Source organism: Meriones unguiculatus, chromosome 16 (assembly GCF_030254825.1).
Source record: "Meriones unguiculatus strain TT.TT164.6M chromosome 16, Bangor_MerUng_6.1, whole genome shotgun sequence".
In the NCBI taxonomy this organism is placed as follows: domain Eukaryota; kingdom Metazoa; phylum Chordata; class Mammalia; order Rodentia; family Muridae; genus Meriones; species Meriones unguiculatus.
Genome location: NC_083363.1, coordinates 18,699,240 through 18,719,283, shown reverse-complemented (window position 1 = coordinate 18,719,283; position 20,044 = coordinate 18,699,240). Strand labels below are relative to the sequence as shown.

General features: G+C 44.0%; 1 protein-coding gene across 1 annotated transcript in view; it reads right to left on the bottom strand.

Moving 5' to 3' along the window:
* Reep3 (receptor accessory protein 3) overlaps positions 1-20,044 on the bottom strand; it is an 80,772-nt gene that overhangs the window by 6,950 nt on the left and 53,778 nt on the right. The window contains exons 4-6 of the mRNA XM_021635260.2: positions 16,611-16,731; positions 15,934-16,047; positions 4,186-4,330 (exon numbers count right to left, since the gene is read on the bottom strand). Coding sequence (XP_021490935.1) covers positions 4,186-4,330; positions 15,934-16,047; positions 16,611-16,731 — 380 coding nt within the window. The remainder of the gene's footprint in view (positions 1-4,185; positions 4,331-15,933; positions 16,048-16,610; positions 16,732-20,044) is intronic.

Below are 20,044 nucleotides of genomic sequence, written 5' to 3'. Positions count from 1 at the left end.
GAAGACAGGGGCAGTTACATGGCCCCAAGTACTTCTAAATCCCTTTCTAATAAAGATACGGAACACAAGATAAGGGTCTAGGAGGAAGCAGGGATGAATTTTTCTGACGGGAAAATGACACAGGATAAATGTCTATTAGTCAGCTCTCCCAGGACACAAATAATTCGAGACTTACAATGCAAAGTGTGAACAGTTGCTAATATGCTTTTTACTCTCATAATAACATAAATGACTTTAATTATATATTAGGCAAGGACAATTTTAGGCTGCCAAACAGCTAGGCTAGACATCAAGAAGGATCTAGAAGCAGGATCAGGCATTATTTTGTCTGGAATCCTTTTTTTTTTTTTTTTTTAATTCCTGTAGCAGTCAAAAGTAGCACATCCCAGGCAGAAGCAAGAGTAAATGTAGAAGGCAGCAGAGGCTGATGGGACAAAAGTCAAGGAACAGGGAGCTGTTTCCTGCTTAGGGAAAACGAAGCCACATTCTCTCTCTTTAAAGAGGGGTCAGGGTATATGCTGAAGAGGTTTATTTTATTTTTTAAAGATTACTTTAACTTACTTTATGTGTACATGTGTCTCTGTGTGGGCATGTGCATGACAGAAGCCAGAGGAGGGTGCTCCCTGGAGCAGGAGTTACAGGAGGCCGCTGACTGTGCTCCCAGGGTGCTGGGGACTAAACTGGGAACCTTAGCAACAGCAGGATTTGCTCTTAACCATGAAACCATCGTTCTAGTCCTCTAAAAGAGACCAAGTTCCATGTACTGATTGTGTGTGCATGGTCATGCGTGGACATGTGTGCTCTTCAGGATCAGACAGTAGGAGGGGGTGCTTCCCGTCCACCATGTGGGTCCTGGAAGAGGGACTAAGTCTTCACGCTTGGCGCAAGGCCTCTGCTCACCAGCTGAGCCTTGCTGACAGTCCCCAGGCCGTTATATGTCAACAAAGCAGGCTTTTATGCAATTTTAATTTTTCTCTTTTAACTGCCAAATATTTGTTTAAAAAAATTATTCTTGTATACTGAAGAAAATAAATCAGAAAAAAATTAGAGGTTGCCATTCTAGGGAGCTTTCCATTGTATTATTTAATTTTTCAAAATAAGAGTATTGTGTTATTTCTGACTTTGATTAAGGGATTAAAACTAAACCAACAGACAACCCCTCATTCCCCCAGGCAAACAACAGAACACATGAACAAACAAACAACAACAAAAAGTCCCACTACATAGAACAAGCCAGTGTTAACATTCTAGAATTCCCTCTGGACTTCCCAGCATGTATAGATATTTAAAAGTTTCACATATCTTACCCCTTACCACTACTGTGCCTCTACACTGTCTTATTGTCTGATTTTTCTCCCCCTTCAGAATCTGACATCATTAGTATTCATGGCTAATAAACTGCCATTTTGTTTAATAGTTCTTGTAGGCACTTGGCTTTTGCTATCAGAAATGAGAGGAAGAGTCCTGTACTGAATGCTTGTCTGGCAAAATGTCATCTGAAATGATTAGTTCATTTTAAACTCACACAAAGTCAGAGAGGCTGGCCTCTGACTTCCTCCCTCCCCTTCAACTCTCCAGGCTTTTGTAGTTGCCTCTACAAATCACCACTGAGAACGCAGTGAGGGCGTACAGTGGGGTTTCTGCCAGCGTCCTGCGGGACCCTGGCTGTGGGAACCGCAGCTGCCAGGTGACTCCAGCAACCCTCAGAGACTGAGCGCCATACAAAGAAGACACACAGGCTTGTCTGAGAGGGAGGCCTCGCTGCTTTCGACACCTGCTGCTCCAGTTTTCCAAGCTCCTGACATGTGTGAGCTCTTCTCTGGCTGTGCGGATCCAGCCCCAGCTGCTGTTTGAGCACAGCTGCACGAGACCCTGAACAGAACTACTTTGCTCAGCTCAGTTACCACACATTCTGAGCAAAGGAAGGGACTGTGATTGTTTTAGGCAACTGGTTGGGGGTATTTTGTTACCACATAACAATTAGCACTGTTAATTAAAAACATTTTTGGAAGACAACCTGGTGGGCAAAAATTATTATTAATATTATTTTAATTTGGAATTTCTTTGGAGCAAAAAACCTTTTCCATGCATTTCTTGCCCAGATGGACTCTGTTGAAAATCTGAGCCCCTCTCCCCAAGCCCCCTAACCCCTGGCAATTTACAAAGGGCACTTTCTTGTGCATTTGTCTTTCTCTCTCTCTCTCCCTCCCTCCCTCCCTCCTTCCTTCCTTCTTTCTCCTTCTCTTCTTTTTTGACAGGGTCTCTCTACGTAGCTCTGGCTGTCCTGCAACTCTCTATGTAGACCAAGCTGGCCTCAAACTCAGAGATCTACCTGACTCTACCTTCTAAGTGCTGGGAATGAAGATGAAAACCTTTTTGCCTAGATAACAAGAACTCTTCAGGACGTTTTTCCTTCCTGAATGGTAAATTTTTAGTTTTCCTGTTTTGACACAGGTTCTTATGAGGCCCAGGCTGGCTGCAAATTGTTATGTAGCTGAGGATGACCAAGAGCTTCTGCTCTCTCCTGCTTCCACCTCTTGAGGCTGCGTTTCTGCAGTGCTGGGGATGGGACCCAGGACTGTCTATATGCTAGGCTCCACCTGAGCCACAGCCGAGCCTCAGGTCTTCATTCTTAAAAGCACTATTTTTACCAATGGCTAGATTCAGTATAACCATTCAGACAGTGGCCGATATTTTAAGCATTATTCGTTCTTGGGAGAAAGCAGATTGAAATTTTATTATTTTTAATTATATGTACGTATGCGTATCTGTGCATGTCTTTCAGGTGCCCGTGGAGCCAGAGATGTTGAACCCCTGGAGTTGAAGCTAAGGCAACTGTGAAGAAATGCCGGGAACCGCGCATGGGTTCATTTCAAGAGCAGTGTGTGATCTTAACCAATAAGCTGTCTCTCCAGCCCCAATCTTCACTTGCTGAAGAGGAGCTGTTGCTAGGTGTGGAAGCTAACATTTAGGAAGCCGAAGCAGGAGGATTGCCAAGAGTGCAAGACCAGGTTGGGATACATTACAAAACTTGGTCTTCTAAAAAGAAAGAAAAAAGGAGGGGTTATTAATTTATTTTTAAAATTAGCTTGACTTAAAAATGATAATTTTTTAGTCTCCCTCTAAAGAGAACTTAGTGTTTGAAAGGATGGTTAACACTCTAATAAAGAATGTCCTCAGCATCTTAGTTTTCAGCCTGGACACAAGTGAAGACGCTGCAGCCATGACCCAATGATGAAGGGACTGTGCTTGTTCATGTGCGTGCTTTCAAGACCTTATCAAGGCACAAAGCACAGCAACTAGGGCATGCTTGTGATTTCTGCAGAACATGTCTACAAGTCGGCTCTTGTGCTGAGATCAGATGGTGTGATCTCAACACATTTCCCAGTGCACTGATCTTATTTTGGTTTTGAGTCACCATTCGTCATCTGCTGAAGACTTCTCACCTGTGAGTCAATATCCTTATTGTTCACAGGACTTACAGACTGCTGAACGGAGAAACTCTTCAGATGTCAGTCCCTAGTTTGAACAGGGATTGCTGGTGACCAGTTAGAGCTAAAGCAGGGGTGAGCTGGGAACCATATCCCCAGCTCCTGAAAACTCACGTGAGCGTAAGTGGCTATCACTCTGCCCATAGCTGCATGATTTCTGTGGGCAGAAAAGGCAATGACTGAGAGGAACTGGAGAGCTCAGAAATATGTGCTTGGGCTGGGGAATGTAGCTCAGTCGGTGGAGTGCCTGTCTAGCATGCGCAAAGCTCTGGATCCATCCCGGCCTTGCCCTAGACCAGCTGTGGTGCTGCACCCCAGTTTAACACTTGGGAAGAGAACCAGCAAGTTCACGGTCGTCCCTGGCCAGCCTGGGCTGTGACGCCCTGTCTGGAAAACAGACAACACGCAAATTACAAACCCCCAAACATACGTTCAACTAAGTGCATTTTGCTGGGTGACGGGTGGTAGTTTACACCCGTCATCCTAGCACTGGAGAGGCAGAGGCAGGAGGGTTAGGAAGTTGAAGACAGCCTCGCCTACAGAGCAAGTTTGAGGAGAGCACAGGCTAGCAGAGACCCTGTCTCAAGGATAACAGCGACACTGGAAGGCATGTTGTGTCTCCAGCACCACAATGACTCAGCACCCCCCCTGACCCCTGTTCCATTCAGAAGGGCTCCCGCATATCAAAACAAACCTGCTGACTCGCTGGCTTGCTTGCTTTTCCTCTTTGTTTCCGGCAAGGTCTGGTAGGGTCTTTGTCCCACAGGCTCATCACCCTGGATGGCTGTCAAGTCATGCATGCTGAAACTTCGCAAACGCTCTGTTATTGCTCCTTGGCTCTGTTTAACAGAGAAGTGATGAGACCCGAGGAGAAAAAAAAAAAAAACACTTTATTAAGAAATACAGTAACATTCCGTTATATAAGTAACATGAAGAACATCCCTGCACATCTTCTGCCGTGAATACCACACAGTTTACATTTGCTTTATGACAGAGCTACTATCTATATAAACGCTAATCCATTCTTTCTCATGCATTTCAAAGCATGTCATTAAATCCATACATTTTATCCCAAGCATTTTACATTATGCTAAACTTTAAGGTGTTTTTTTGTTTTGTTTTGTTTTTATTTTCTCTATCCATAATCCTGAGCTTTGATTCAGTATTCTGGGTTAGTAAAACTAGCCTGTTGGGACTTAACATTTATGATGTAGAGAAGCTCTTCAGGGAAAGATACTGTTTAGGTCAGGAATGGTTACAGTTCTGACTAGAACCAGGTGGAAAAAAGTTAGAAGCCAAAGAATTTTGGATATGCAACAATCTTCAGACATTGAACAATTTAGCACGACATGTTCACCACAGTATATTTTGATTCGTTCTTATAAAAGGTTTACTTATTTTTACTTTATGTGTATGAGTAGGTGTCTCCATGGATGTATGTGTAGTATGTGGGTGCAGCGCCCTCAGAGGCCAGAAGAGGCCACCCGAAACCCTGGAACTGGAGGTAGAGGCAGCGAGCCAACATGGGGATGTCGGGAAGGGAACCAGGTCCTCTGCAAGAGCAATAGAAATTCTCAACCACTGAGCGGGTTCTCCAGCTTCTATTTTTGTCCTAACAATATGACTGATATAAGCAAGCATTTAAACGGAAATTAATTAAAATGAAACAGAATGAAAAGGCAGTTCCTGACTTGTTAGCCACAACTGAGATGTCAAGGGTGCCTGTGGCTGCAGTGGAAAGAGCACAGCCAGCACAGAGGGTATTCCTGTCACACACAGCCATCAACAGTTTCTGTCACCACACAGTTTTCATGGGGACAGTTATCTGAACTCTTAAGATACACCTCCTTAAACCATAAAGCTTAAAAAAAAAAATCTAAATTTACTGACTTTAAATCTGCATAGCATACGGATGATTCATTGTTATATTTATAGCTAGACTAAGAATACTTGTCTCAAGGCTTTTGCACTGATTATTTCTTCTCACACATGTGAATTTATGATTGCCTCTACTTATAACATTACCATGGAAACTCATCCATAACGGTTCATCTCTAAACTTCAAAGATAAAGGTGTTACAAACATTTGGGCACTTCTTTTTGCTTGTATTTTACCCTGAAGAAACAGCTCTTCGATTCACAAGTCATGATTCAGTACTCTAGGGTACTGGTGACACGCTATGTCAAACCATATTCTGTGCCCCCCCCCAGGTAAGTTCTGTATTTCTACCCTATGTTTTGAGTTGTTAGGAGAATGTTTAGAGTTGGAGCTGGAGAGAAAGCTCAGTGGCTAAGAGTACTCACTGCTCTTGTAGAGGACCCTGGTTCAATTTCCAGCACCCTGAGAGAATTTCGCTAAATAAGCCTGACCAACTCCATGGCAGGCTTCATTTTCTTACTAGACAGAACAGGCCTAAGCGTTATAGGAAAAACCACAGAAAAAGGCCAACCAATCAGAATCAGCCAAGACATCGGGCCTGAGGATGAGAATGTTGCTTAACTACTGGTTTGAAAAGCACTTAAGTCCTGACCAGTCATGTAGCCTCCACGGGCACCAGCCAATCCCAGTCAGATTCACAGAGCCTCTATGGGCACCAGTCAACCCCAACCGAGGTCACGTAGCCACAGTAGGAATTCCCCTTTCTGCCTTTAAAAGGGGCCTTCAATCTCCCCTCGGGGTCGCCACCATTTTGAAGGCGGTGACCCCAGCATGCTGGAATTTTCTGCAGAATAAACACTCTTTGCTTTTACATACTACTTAAGTCTGGGTCTTTCCTTTAGCAAATTCTAGACCCTAACACCCACACAATATATCAACTGTAACTCCAATTCCAGGGGCTCTGATATCCTCTTCTGACCTCCTTGGTCAACAACCAACCAATGTATATTAATGTGTAGCATATCCGTTCATAAAGGACAAACATTTTTATACAAAAATATACATAATTACGTATTTTACTTTACATAAAATATTTTTATTCTTTATGTTTAAAGTCCATTTCTCCAATAAACCAAGTGGATTTGAAACTTATTTTTGGAGCCAGGTATGGTGACACATGTCTTTAATCCCAGCACTTGGAAGGCAGAGGCAAGTGAATCTCTGAGTTCAAGGCCAGCCAGAGTTACATAATGAGACCCTGTCTCAAATAAATAAGCACGGAAAAATCATTTGGGGGTGATGAGATTGGTCAGTGGGCGAAGGTGCTTTCCAAGAAGGCCTGGCAGCCTGAGTTTGATCCCCAGGATCCTGTAAGAGTGGAAGGAGAGAATCCACTCCACAAAGTTGTTCTCTGACACGTGTGCCAACCTCTATCATGCAGCTATTACACGATGATAAACTTTAAAAGACTCTCATCAGATGTGCCTCATTGTATTTGTTTTCTCTTGACCAGGTAACATTTACTCAGAACAAAGATCAGGACAAGACACAGGGCAAGGAAGTGCCATGCTCATCTGAAAGATGCCTTTTCCCCTCAGAACCGTCATTTTCTTTACTTTGCCTTTCATTTTTTGAGAATCCTCTCAATAGCTCTTGACTTTTACCCACTCCACACCCACAGAAATGGCATGCAAGTCCACACATTATGACTCCAGTTGTAAATGTTCTTCAAAAGTCTATGCCCCGAGCCTGTAGAGCTATTGGCAAGCCTCCAAGAGGTGGTGTCCGAAGAAAGGCCATTTGATGTGCCCTTGAAGGTGATCTTGGGGACCCAACCTTCCTGGTGTTATGAGGTAAGCAGACTTCTCTATTCCCATACACTGATTTGACACTGATCCACACAACTGTGTCCACCAGTGACGTACTAAGACCTCTTTCAGCTTTCAAGTCAAAACAAACATTTTCTTGGGAAGCTGATTAACTCACTGTGCTACCATCTGCCTGCCTGGAGTGCATTTTTTAAGGTTTACTTATTTTTTAATGTGTATGGGTGCTTTATCTGAATGTATGTCTGTCCATTACATGCAGGCAATACCTGTGGAGGTCAGAAGAGGGTGTGTCGGATCCCCTGAAACTAGAATTAGAGGTGATTGTGAGCCACCATGTGAGTGATAGGAAGCAACCTGGGATCCTCCGAAACAGAGCAGCCAGTGTTCTAACACCTCTCTAGCCCCTTAAGTACAATTTCTGGGGCCGGTTTTGTTTCATTTGGGACAGGGTTTCTCTGTGCAGCCTTGGATGTCCTGGACTCACTTTGTAGACCAGGCTGGCCTCGAACTCAGAGATCCGCCTGCCTCTGCCTCCCTGAGTACTGGGATCAAAAGCGTGTGCCACCATGCCTGGCTTTCTAGGGCTGGTATTTTAATGAGCTACAGTGCCAGTAAGCATTGACTAGATCAGTAACTGTACCACCGCAAGCTCTGGTGCTCCTAACGGGTGCTACCAGTAGGTAACCCTTCCCCCACAAATGAACTAGAGTGCTGTTGTTACCTGTTGTAGGACGACGTGTTTGCTACTGGAGCAAGAGTTTAAGCAACTAGAAGATGGCCTGAGTTTTAGGTTTCTGCTCTACTAGAATGGTCTCATACGGAGCAGATCATTAACATGCAAACTAAGTTTGTTTTTTTCTTGCTTGTTTTTTTTTTTTGTTTTTTTTTTTTTTTTGAGACAAGACTTCTTGTGTAATAGCCCTGGCCATCCTAGAACTCGATTTGAAGACCAGGCTAGCATCGAACTCAGAGACCCTCTTGCCTCTGAACAAGCCAGAGTTATCTGGGAAGAAGAACCTCAGTAGAGAAAATGCCTCCATATTGCCTATAGGCGAGTCTGTAACTTGCTTGATTAAAGATTGATGGGGGAGGGACCAGGCCACTGTGGATGGGTGCCACCCTGGGAAGGCGGTCCGGTCCCGAGCTGTATAAGAGAGCAGGCTGAGCAAATCATGGACGCAAGCCACAATCAGCACTCCTCTATGGCCCCTAATTCAGTTCCTGCCTCGAGTCCCTGCTCTGACTTCCCTCCGGGATGGCCTCTGAAATAAACCTTTTCCTCCCCAAGTTGCTTTCTTGGTCATTCTTTATCACATGCTAGAAAGCTAACTAACACGATGCCTCTCCTTTATTTTTATTTTTTGTTGTTTATCAGTGTTGATTGCTGAAGAGTTCTTTGTAGATAGCAGTGTGAACAATGGAGTCTCACAGGAATCCCAAGGCTGCATCACACTCACCCACTAGGGGGTTTGCTTCAGTCTTACAGTAAGAGCAGAAAAGGCTCAGATCTCCTTTCTGGGGGATCCGTTTACTGCCTTGAGCTACTGACCGTACTATTATCAATACCTAAACTTTATCAGCACCCTCCAGGCTCCAAGGAAGGGTCAGTACTGCACACACATGGCAGAAAGTGGGGCTAAGGACGGAGCTCAGTTGTGCGAGTGCTTGCTTAGTGTGAGCGTGCTAAGCCTGGGGCTCCGTTCCCGACTTCGATTAAACAGGGCTGGGTGATGCAAGCCTGTCATCCCACAATGAGGACATGAGGCAGGAGGTTCAGAAGTTCAAGTCGTCCTCAACAAAGTGATGTTGAGGCCAGTGTGGTACACGTGGGACTAGTCTTTGGGAAGAAAGAGGTCAGCATAGAAAAATAAAAGAGAAAAGGGGTATATGCTGTGTGTGTGTTTGTTTGAGGCCTACACTCCCAACAGTTCATACTATATTGGAAAACTGGATTTCCTAGTGTACACATACACACACATATTAATGAGACCAAAACACAGGTAAAGGAGAACAGTGAAAAAGTGTAGCACCGTGAAGCTGAAGAGCATTCAATATACTGTAATTATCCTATGTAACTGCTTCAAAGGAGAGGTGCAATTACAAAATAATCACATCCAAAGGCCAACCTGTTCCCTCTAGTTTCACACCTTCAGCACAAAAGCCCATTAGTGCAGGAGTTAAGCTTGCCATGTGATGTGAAAATGGAAATATCTTCCCCTGCCCCAGAATCCTAATCAAACCCACAAGGTGCTTGCAAGCCTGTACTTCATAGGAAAATATGCAAAAACAGAGAGCATATTATGTCCAGGTAGATGGGATGCGTGCCTGATTTTCTTTCCTTCCAGCTATTTCTTTAAGATTGAATTAGTCAGTTTATTTAATAAGGTTTTAAAAAATATTTTTAAAAATTAGTTTTAAAATTAGCACACCATAGGTTTTGTTACAGCATTTTCATACACCTTTGTCCTTATCTGTCCTTCTCATGCTGGTTTAATGAAGATTTGATTATAATAACATGCTACACAATAACAGCTTCTGCTCCATTTGTCACTCCGGTTTTTTTTATCTATTGGTTCACTCAGTAGTCACTGTGAATGGTGGGACTCATAATCCCGGCACTGGGGAGACAGAGGTAGGCCAGCCAGGGTTACACAGTGTGACCTTGCCTCAAAAAGAAAATAAAAAGAAGAAACAAAAGATTTACTTTACTTTTTAAAATCGTGCGGGTGCCTGGGGGTGGGGTGGGGATGGAATGTGCATGTGAGCCTTGCTGCCCACAGAAGCCAGGGGCTGAAGGTTGCTGTGAGCCATCCAGTGTGGCGCTGGGAACCGAACTCTGGACTCTGCAAGAGCAGTATGTGCTCTTAATTGCCAAGCCATCTCTCTAGTCCAGCGTCTCTGTGTCTCTGTTTTGAGGGCAAAAAAGAACATTCTAAACATTTATCACTAAAAGGTATTTCTGCTTTGCTTAAATTAAGTATTATATCCCCTTTCTTCTATTTGGCTTGTACAATGTTAAATAAAAGGATAAGAAAGCTGATGCTATTCTGGGCGGAGCAGATATGAAAACAGCTTGCCAGTCAATCAGGAAGAAGGGATGGCCATCAACAAGGTAATTCATCCTCCAGCACTTTAGCTCTTACTCATCCCGGCACTCAGGAACAGGAGGGTCCCGAGTTCTAGGGCAGCTGTATAGTGAGTCAGGCTCTAATTCTATCATGCTTCAGCATCTGGATTGTAATTCTTACTATTCCATTCCATTGTTAAAGCTATTCACTTCTATTTCTCATTATCTGTGATGTGTGTTTCATTTTAACGGCTGCTAAGTTTAGTTCTCAATGTGGGGGAACCTCCCCTCTGGTCAGTTGATAATTAAATGATGAAGTCTAGGATGGGTTTAGGTGTATTAACATTAGGTAAATGGTGGATCCTAGTGTTGGGAAGATTAGAGTAATACAGATTTATTGAATACTTACAATATAGAGACAAAATTCTTACGTGTATGTTTTTAAATTTGTTTTTTTTTTCTGGATACCTTTTTTGTTTTTTTGCTTCAATTTTTTTTCTTATCATACCTTTAAAGCAGGGTCTCTCAACCTTAACACCATCGCCTTCTGAGCTGAAAAGTCTGTGCAGTGTTTTGCCCTGGAGGACAGTAATCTGCATCCATGGCCTGTGCTCAGAAGGCGCCAGGAGTGGCTCCTTGTTATTTGTGACAACCTAAAATGTCCTGTGTTGGTGGGGGCCATAAACCATGTACAGTTGAGAGCCAGCGTTCTGGACATGTAGCAGGTTTTAGATATTAGATGTCAACCCCTTTCTAGGTGAGAAGAATACGTAATACTCAGATCAATATAGATGCCTACAGTCTTATGGCTGATAAGTGGCAGAATCCAAACTTAAAAAAAAAAAAGAAAACTCCAGAACAATTCGAGTTCCAGAAATCAGTATCTGTTACAAAAAGGGGATGAGACTCTAGAGCCGAATAATCTCAAAATCCTTTCACAAACAGAAAGTCATTAAAACAGAGAGCAAGACGTCAGGAATATGAAACTAATAATGGTAGTTTAAAAAGTCAATTACATTTCAGCAATTTTACCTGCAGAGCTCTAATTTCTATAACTGTGTGTGTGTGTGTGTGTGTGTGTGCGTGTGCGTGCGTGCGTGCGTGCGTGTGTGTGTGTGTATTAGGGAGCTATAATGAGAAGAGGCTGTCAGAGTGAATCCAGAGCTGGCTGAAGGGGCCAGCAGCTCTGCTCTTCACCTGCCCTTCATCACACGGACGGCGGTCAGTTACATCAATGCCACCTGCATCTCCCATGTGGAACAGGGATGCTGAGCATCCTCAGCAGAATCCTTGAAGGTCCTTCATGTATTTATGCTTTGCTCAGCCAAAATAAACTTGTGCAGCGACCTTGTGAACAGATGCCTGGTAATGAGGCCATAGAACTGAGTAACATTTTCAGAAAATTGCTTTACGGTGTAATAAATGCTCTGATTAGATGCCTGCTTTCCTCTTTGACATGCTCAGGTGATTCAACCTGGGGATCCCAGGCAGGAAATTACTGTTCTCTAAATATCATACAAAGAGTGCAAGAATTTTTAGCTTGAAAGATGTTTTTAACATACTACATGTTATTAGAAAATTATACAATGCACAAATTTTGCTATCATTTGTCTTTCAGCTTCTCCTTAATCTTGACCTATATTCCTTAGTTTGCTTCCAGTTTACTCGAGTATGAAATGTCTGCTTCTGTAAGTTCTTTTGTAACAATACTTTTTTTTTTAATGTCGCCAGAGATTAAACTGATTTCAAACACTTTAAAATAAGCATGACATTTATTGATGAGTTCATCACACTCAGTCGCAGATGAGTTGACTGCAGTGTAAGTTGAGGCAAACAGAGCTAACATTACGGAGTACTCAACACAGCTACTATTTTTATTGACACAATAGAACCAAACATGGAGTGTCCAGCACTCATGGAGTGCTCGTGAGAACATGACGTCACCTCACTCACTGATACTTTTTTGATTAAAGACCCACAGCACCACCAAGCAGGAGAGTGAATTTCAGTGACAGGCTCCTTTGTAGCCGTGACCTTCATGGATTTGTAGTTTCCTGCCTTGGGGGTGGTGGTGGTGGAGGGCTGACTTTGAGTTGTTAAATAGACAAGGGAAGTCCACAAATCACAAATGAAGGAGCAGATACAGGATTGCTTTTTTTGTGGCATTTTTATAGAAAAGTCCTTCCATGAGATAACATTATTTAATAAGAGAGGGTCTTAGCAGCCAGAAGAGGGGTTAACATTTTCAGTCAAGCCAGAGAGTATGTACCCAGCCAGGCCACAGAGCCAAACTACCTTCCCCACTAGTGCATGGGCACCTGACTTAGACTAGGCATCAAGTAGAGAGACGTTAAATGTGCAATCTATAGGATGGGGGGATGGCAAGACGAGGGAATGAGGGCACAACTACACCAGGAGGGTTGCCGACTCCCAGGAAACAGGAACAGGGTTAGTAAATACACATCAAGGTACAGTAAACACCTCAGAAAGTGGTTTAATACATAATGTGTCTCAGGACACATGTCTTCTTAGAGAAGACATGGATTCAGTTCCTTCACCCACATGGTCGTGCACAGCAATCTCTATCTCTAGTTCCAGAGGACCCAACCCCGGCTTCCGGTCTCTGCGGGCACCAGGCATATGCACGGCACATGCTTACAAGCAGGCAAACACATCAGGAACTATTTCTAAGTGTCAGACTGAGAACTGCTGGGATTTCTTTTCCTATTTACGAAAACAAAGTCCTCAGGTGTTTTCAAAGCATATTGAAAGGTTCACATTTAATCTGCTGGATCACATTGAAATAAGACAAATTCAGAAATACCTTTGAGGTATAAGTAAACAGATTCACTCGGCCTGCAAAGTCAAATAATGCCTAGCTTAAATGTGAAGCAGCAAGCCACGCGTCACCACACCCCCGAGATGAACGCACTCTAAACCCTGACTTGTGCTGTAAGAGGGAGAGTTTAAGTTCTCTTCTGCCCCCCCCTTTCTTAGCAAGTACAGTAAGAGCTGTTAAATCCTCTGTCTTACTGCTGGGCTGGGCCAGGTTTCAGTACTGTACTTCACTTCTAATACAGTTTTTGTTGTTTTTTGACCCCAGAGTTAATAACTGTGGTTTTGGTTTTCATTTGCTTAGTTGTCTTAATCTGTGCATAGTCGCCAGTGCATTTTCACAGCGCTCAGGCAGGGCTGACGCACGGCCATATGGGTACACGCTGTCTGCACCCAGGGAGCTCTTTGAGGGGTCACACCATATACACGGTGAGGGTGGGTGTCACCCATGCACAGCAGCAGGTTGTTCCGTTCTACCCTCTACCCTTCAACTCAGGACTTCTTTCAGAAGTATCGCTCTTGGCACCTCCATTCATAGACTCCACTTCCAGCTGTCTACACCTAGCCTTGATGCACAGTGTCCTTCTGGGAAATTCTGGCATCTCCCTTCTGTGCTGGAAAACCTACTTCCCAGGTCCCACCTGTTTTCATTTTTTTTCCTTTTCTTTTTTTCCTCTTTAGCTTTGACACAACATATCTGCCCCGACAAAGGATGTGTAGTGGTACGTTTTATGACTTTGCTTGTGTAGAATTTAAAAAGAAATATATTCTTCACACCTGACTGACACGTTTGATGATTACAGAACTTGGGCCCCAGTTACAGGATGGCATCATGGGTGGGTGCCGTCCCATTACCTTCATGCTTCCATTGTCACTAATTAAAAACTTACTGCTATTCCGATGCTAGTTCATTTGAACACGACGTGCCTTTAATGTCTGAAATCTTTAAGAATTCTGTCCTCGTTGGTGTTTGGCAGGGTGGGGGGTGGGGTGAGGAGTGTGGGGGAGGGGAGTAATACAATGGCCCTGATTGGAGATGGTCACTCTCCCCCCTGTGGTGCTGGGCGATAGACCAGCCCTTTGATCTGGAGGCTCACTGCCCTCCTGATTTCTCTTTCTTTGATGATCACGTCAGTCCTCTCTTTTCACAGGGTCTCGCTGTGAAGGATGGTTTCCTGGGTGGTCTTTTTGGTGTATGTGTAATCAGCAACACATTTTTATTAAGCAAGAAACAAAAAAGCAGACTCTACTAAGCTGTTTTAGCATTTCTTAATTTACTTTCATGAGAGAAAAACCCTTTACAGGCCCACGAAGAGGAAAACAATGTAGTGGTAAGCACTGCAGCACACCACTATACAATAATCAATAACCATTATCAACATAGTTATCGACATACGTTCTGCTAATGAATTTCCACTTAGCCCTCACTACAGCACTGCTACGAACAGCGTCAGGATTTCTCACGCTTTGATTGCATTAACTTTGATAGGTGAGGCAAAGGTCTCTCTCTGCACATTGACTGTGACCCCAGGTAACGAGACTCTCACCATTGCAATTCTGTAAAATCACTGTTTCACTGAACTCTGTCTCTCCATAGCAGAGTTCAGCTAAAAAGAGCCCGACCTGAGCCGCAGAGATGGGTCAGCCGTTAAGAGCACTTGCTGCTGCTCTTGTAGAGACCTCATTTTCAGTTGCTAGCATGCACTTTAGGAGGCTCACGACTGCCGGTATGCTTCTGCTCTCCACGGGGAACCTGCACTCACCAGCATGTCCCCTAACCACAACACACTCGGACAGTCTCTCACACACACACACACAGGCTTCTGGTCTCCACGGGCAGCTGCACTCTCTTGCATACCCACGTAGACACACATGGACGGACACACATACAATTAAAATAAACAACAACAAGCAACAAAAGAGCTTGACTGGAAAGTAAATACTAATCACCCCATTTTATTTCATATTAGTAAGCCGTTTTGCACAGTATTAAGGTTCCCCGGTTCCCACTATGAACAAGTGCTGAGCCATCATGTATGCCAGAGACACGTCACCCTCATACCCTCATTTTATACACAAGACAATCAAGGTACGCACAAATTAGCCAACTGCTCACAGTGACCCCAAAGGTCCCAGTCAGCACTTTCTGGCTGTGAAGTCTATGTTTTTCTTTTTCTCATATACCACACACTAAAATCAGTTATGCTCTGCTACTGAGAATAAGCCACTCCAATTACTTCATGCAAAGAAGCCTGAAAGCCAAGACGACAGTTTCCAGAGAAGGCGTTCAGTCAGTAACTCGGCTTGAAAGAACAGCGGCAACATTAGTGACTCGCTAAGTAAAATCCCAAGTTCTAAGAGCAAACTTTTAACATGCTTTATTTAGAATAATCAGTTACCTCAAATTGGTTGAAGTAGAGGTGCAGAAGTAAGCCAGAAATCCTAGCATGGCAGTGTCACCAAGAGAGAAAGAGAGCGCACGAGAGAAAAACACCAAAGACACAGACAGAGAAAAGAATGGTCATCTCTACTTCATGTGACTTAGCAAAATGATTTCAAGGTTAAAAGGGGGATATTTATACCCCAAAATGACATTTCCAGGTATATTTTATTAGCTACCTCTAATTTCATTTTCAATTAAGAGCTCTGGACTCCCCAGTAGCATAGAAAATGAAGTATTAAAATATCATTAAAATCACCTACTTGTTTATTCCAGTGTTAGAATAAATACGTAACAAAATTCAGTCACAGTTTTATAATGATCTAAAATAAAACTAGCTTCCTCTCTGTATGTGCTGATGGGAAGACCTTGGCTAAAAAGGACAAACTTACCTTCACTGCTGCTGTGACAGCAGCTGCAGCTGCTAAATTCAAGCCCTGACGTCCAAAGTTCACCATTGTCTCATAGCCCTTTTCCTTCGCTTGGACAATATAATCATCAATTTCCTGGGGGCAAAAAAAAAAAAAAAAAAAAAAAAAAAAATTAATAGTAAAATAAGGTGTGGTAGCTCACCCCTGAAATTGCAGTAGGGAGGGGCATGGCGAGCAGAAGTTCAAGGTTAGCTTCAGTTACACAGTAATTTCAAGGCCAGCCTGGGCTACATGAAGCCCCCGAGTAGGAAAAACAAACAAACAAACAAAAACCTCAATGTGGTATCCCTCTGGATAATCGGATCTTTATAAGTTTAGGGCCAGCCTGGTCTACTTAGGGGGTACCAGACCAGCCAGGATTATATAGTGAGATCCTGACTTAAAAACAGAAACTGGCAAAGAGTCCACATATGTTAGTTTATTCAGGTTTGTTTGTTTGCTTTGAGACAGGCTGGCCTGGAACTCTATGTATACCAGACTGGTCTCCAACTCAGAGATCTGCCTGCCTCTGCCTCCCAAGGTGTGCACGATTACGCCTGGCTAGTTTTATTTAGAATGTTAAGAAGCCTCTGTCATACACACGCTGACACACATTCCTGAAAGACAGTGTGAGGACCGGAGTAATTGATATATCTTACCCTTTCCTTTGAAGAAAGCAGAGGATGAAGGAACTTTCTATAAATTAAACTCGCCCCTCTGGTGTAGGGTGACAGCAGCCAAATGACAAAGGCGATCTTCAGTTCGTAGTACAGGGGAAACCTAACAAGATGAAGCAAAGCAAAGAAACAATCAGAAAGAGAATTCTGTACAAAGCAAAACAACAAACAATGTGGAAACCGTTAAATCACTGTGCCTGTTTCCACACGTCAAAGCTGCTGAGAAGAGAATCAATCACATGACATTTATTGATGAGTTCATCACACTCAGTTGTAGATGAGTTGACTGCAGGCTGCAAGGGTCCTGTGCAGAAACCTTGCACCTGAACAAGGACAGCACCTGAACTGGCTGCAGTGGCCCAGGAAGGACAGACGTCTAGACGTGGCAGCTGGGGACTGCCCCGGAAGTATGTGACATACCTACAGACACCAGGGACAACCTCATCTTTCCTATGTGCACATTCATTCCCTGTCTTTCTCAGAAGTCCCCTGACAATCTTCTCTCCAAATTCCAATTGCAGATGAAAGGTAAGAGGACTTACCCCTGAGGGGGGCTGGAAGCTAGTTCAGTGCCCACCTCCATGTGGTACCCACGTCCATGTGGTGCCTTTTCTGTGTGTGGAGTGACTTTCCCAACCCTGGACCACATGATGTGAATGGCCAACAAAAATAAATGTGACAGACGACATGAGTCTTAACTGTTCTCTGACACTCATTCAGTTCCCCCAACCTCTTGCTTTCAGCTTGTGCCATGGAAATACTTTCTTCTTCAGCCTTGGTTCTGAATGAAGACACAAATGGAGCTGAGCCCAGCAGAGCTGCAGCCGGACACCTGCCTGGAGGCCACTTAAGCAAAACATCGATGTCTGCTGTTCTAACCCACGGTGTTTTTGCAGGGCTGCCTGCTGCCACACTAAAAGCTAAGTCATACAGTGGAAGAGAACTGCTGGGCACCAGGATGGAATGAGCCCCAAGCCTGAGTTCTTGGGGTAGGGCAGATAGGCAGGGCCAGTGAGGAGTGGCTACTGTGCAGTCAGCAAATATTCTGTGCTGCAGTGCATAGACTTTCAGTACTGAAAACCAAAAACCAAAAAGAAAACAACAACAAAAACATCACAAAAACCAAAACCAAAACCAAAAAAAAAACCCCCCAAAAACCAAAAAACCCAAACTTCAATTGTGTGTGCATGCAAGTGTGTATGATGTTCAGGTGGGCCTGAACACCATGGCACATGTGTGGAGGTCAAAGGACAACTTTCAGGAGCCAGTGGCAAGCACCGTTTTAGAATAAACCATCTGGCCAGCCCTACTTTTAACAGTCAACTCTATATTTTTCTGCAATGCATATAAGCTCTATTTGAAATCAGAAAGAAGGAAGTCTTAAGAAAAAAGAAGTGTGGCCTGGGCTGTAGCTCAGCTGGCAAAGGGGCTTGCCTACTAAAGCATGAAAAACTGACCCCTAGCACTGCACTAAAAACAAATAACACACATGGCGGTGCATGCCCGTAACTAGCACTTAGAAGGGAGAGGCAGGAGGATCAGGAGTTCAAGGTCAGCCTTGGCTACTTGAGATCATGTCTCAAAACAGATGAATAAATAAGAAAGAGAAGAAAGAAGGACTATGAAATCAAAGGCCCTCGAATGGTTGACAATCTGTCTGTCAGTTAAAAAACAAAAGAAACTTCTCAAAAGTCTACTTCAAAATCAACAGGGAAAGGAATAGAGATAAAGGGAAGGAAACATTTATATGTGTATGCTGTGTGTGCGTGAGCCTGCCTGTGGAGACCAGAAAAGGCCATCAGGTGCCCCAGAACTGAAATTACAGGCAATGGGCCATTTCTCCAGCCTCAAAGAAAACATTTCAAATGAGAAAAGAAAAATGGAAGAGGGTAGGGTTTGGCTATGGGTATATGTTGAGCATATAGGAAATCCTTGGTGAGATAGGGGGTGGAGGTGAGGGGAAGAATCAGGAGAGAGAGAGAGAGAGAGAGAGAGAGAGAGAGAGAGAGAGAAGCAGAAAGTCAGAGACAGAGACACAGAGAGAGAGAAAGAGAGAGAGGAAGCAGGAGGAGGGGAGGAAGAGGAAGAAGGTATGGTGGGAGAAGAGAGAAGGGAAGGGAAGAAGAGGGTAGGATGGGAGAAGAGGGAGACAGAGGTGGGGAGAAAGAGAGAGAGGGAGAGAGAAAGAGAGAGAAGGGAAAGAGAGACACAGAGAGAGAGAAATTTGTCCTAGTTCATACAGGTTAAGAATGTTTAAGTCAGGCCAGGCAAGGTGACACATGCCTGTAATCCCAGCACTCAGGAGGCAGAGGTAGGCGGATCTTTGTGAGTTCAAGGCCAGCCTGGTCTAAAAAGCAAGTCCAGGACAGCCACAGATACACAGAGAAACCTTGTCTCAACTTCTCTCCCCCCCCTAAAAAAAAAATGTTTAAGTCTGGCCAGGTATGGTGAGCCATGCATTTAATCCCAGCCCACAGGAGTCAGAGGCAGGCTACCCTGGCTCACAGCCAATGCCAGGCCAGTGAGCACTACAAAAAAGGACTACTGAAGTCTGATGATATACACTTTTCCTACAATCTGTGATAAAATGATATAACGTCTATGAGAATATGAGACAGGAAATGGTGTAAAGCAGGCACAGGAAGGAAGAGAAAGGAATCATTGAGTTCAAGTCATTACCTATAGGTACCAAGGTTTGATCTCTCTCTGTCTTTTTTTCTCTCTCTCTCTTGTCTGTCTCTCTTGCTCTGCATTAATAGCCCAGGTAAAGAAAAGATAACTTGGTTAATTTTAGCTCCAGTCTATGATGTCTATGATGTGGAAGTGGCAACACTGACAAGATCTCAGATTTTCACTTTTAAAAAGGAGACCTCTCTAATGGCATGGTCGGATGCCATTAGGTACTCCAAGACGCCACGCGAGGAGATTCGAGTCCTTGAGTATGGGTCCTCTATAAACTGTGAACGCAATGAGGGAATGAACATGTTGTAATTAGGCCTCGTGTTGCCTGGATGGAGATCCAGGAAGCTGCTGTCGAGTGGGTGGGTGTCCGCGTGGCTGCTGACGTGCTGTCTCACCATTCGTGCCTCAGAGCTTCAGGGCTGGGAAGGGAGGGAGGGCTACGCCAGATGCTACGGATTGGAGAAGAGTCATTTCGGAAGCCATGGAAGAAAAACAGTCTGAAGTCATGAGTGTGGAAAGCAGATGATGACAGCCAGGTTCTCTATTTTAAGATGCTAGTGGGAGAGGGAGGTGGGCAGGAATTAGCTCAGTGAGCTGCCTTCATGAGGGCGGTCTCCACAGAAAGCACTGTTGTCACGGGGAAGACAGAGGAAGAAGAGGATGCTGGGTAATTAGGCTGCTTGATCTATTTCTCACAGTGAAAAAGCAAGCACGGGATAAGAACTCGGGGCACT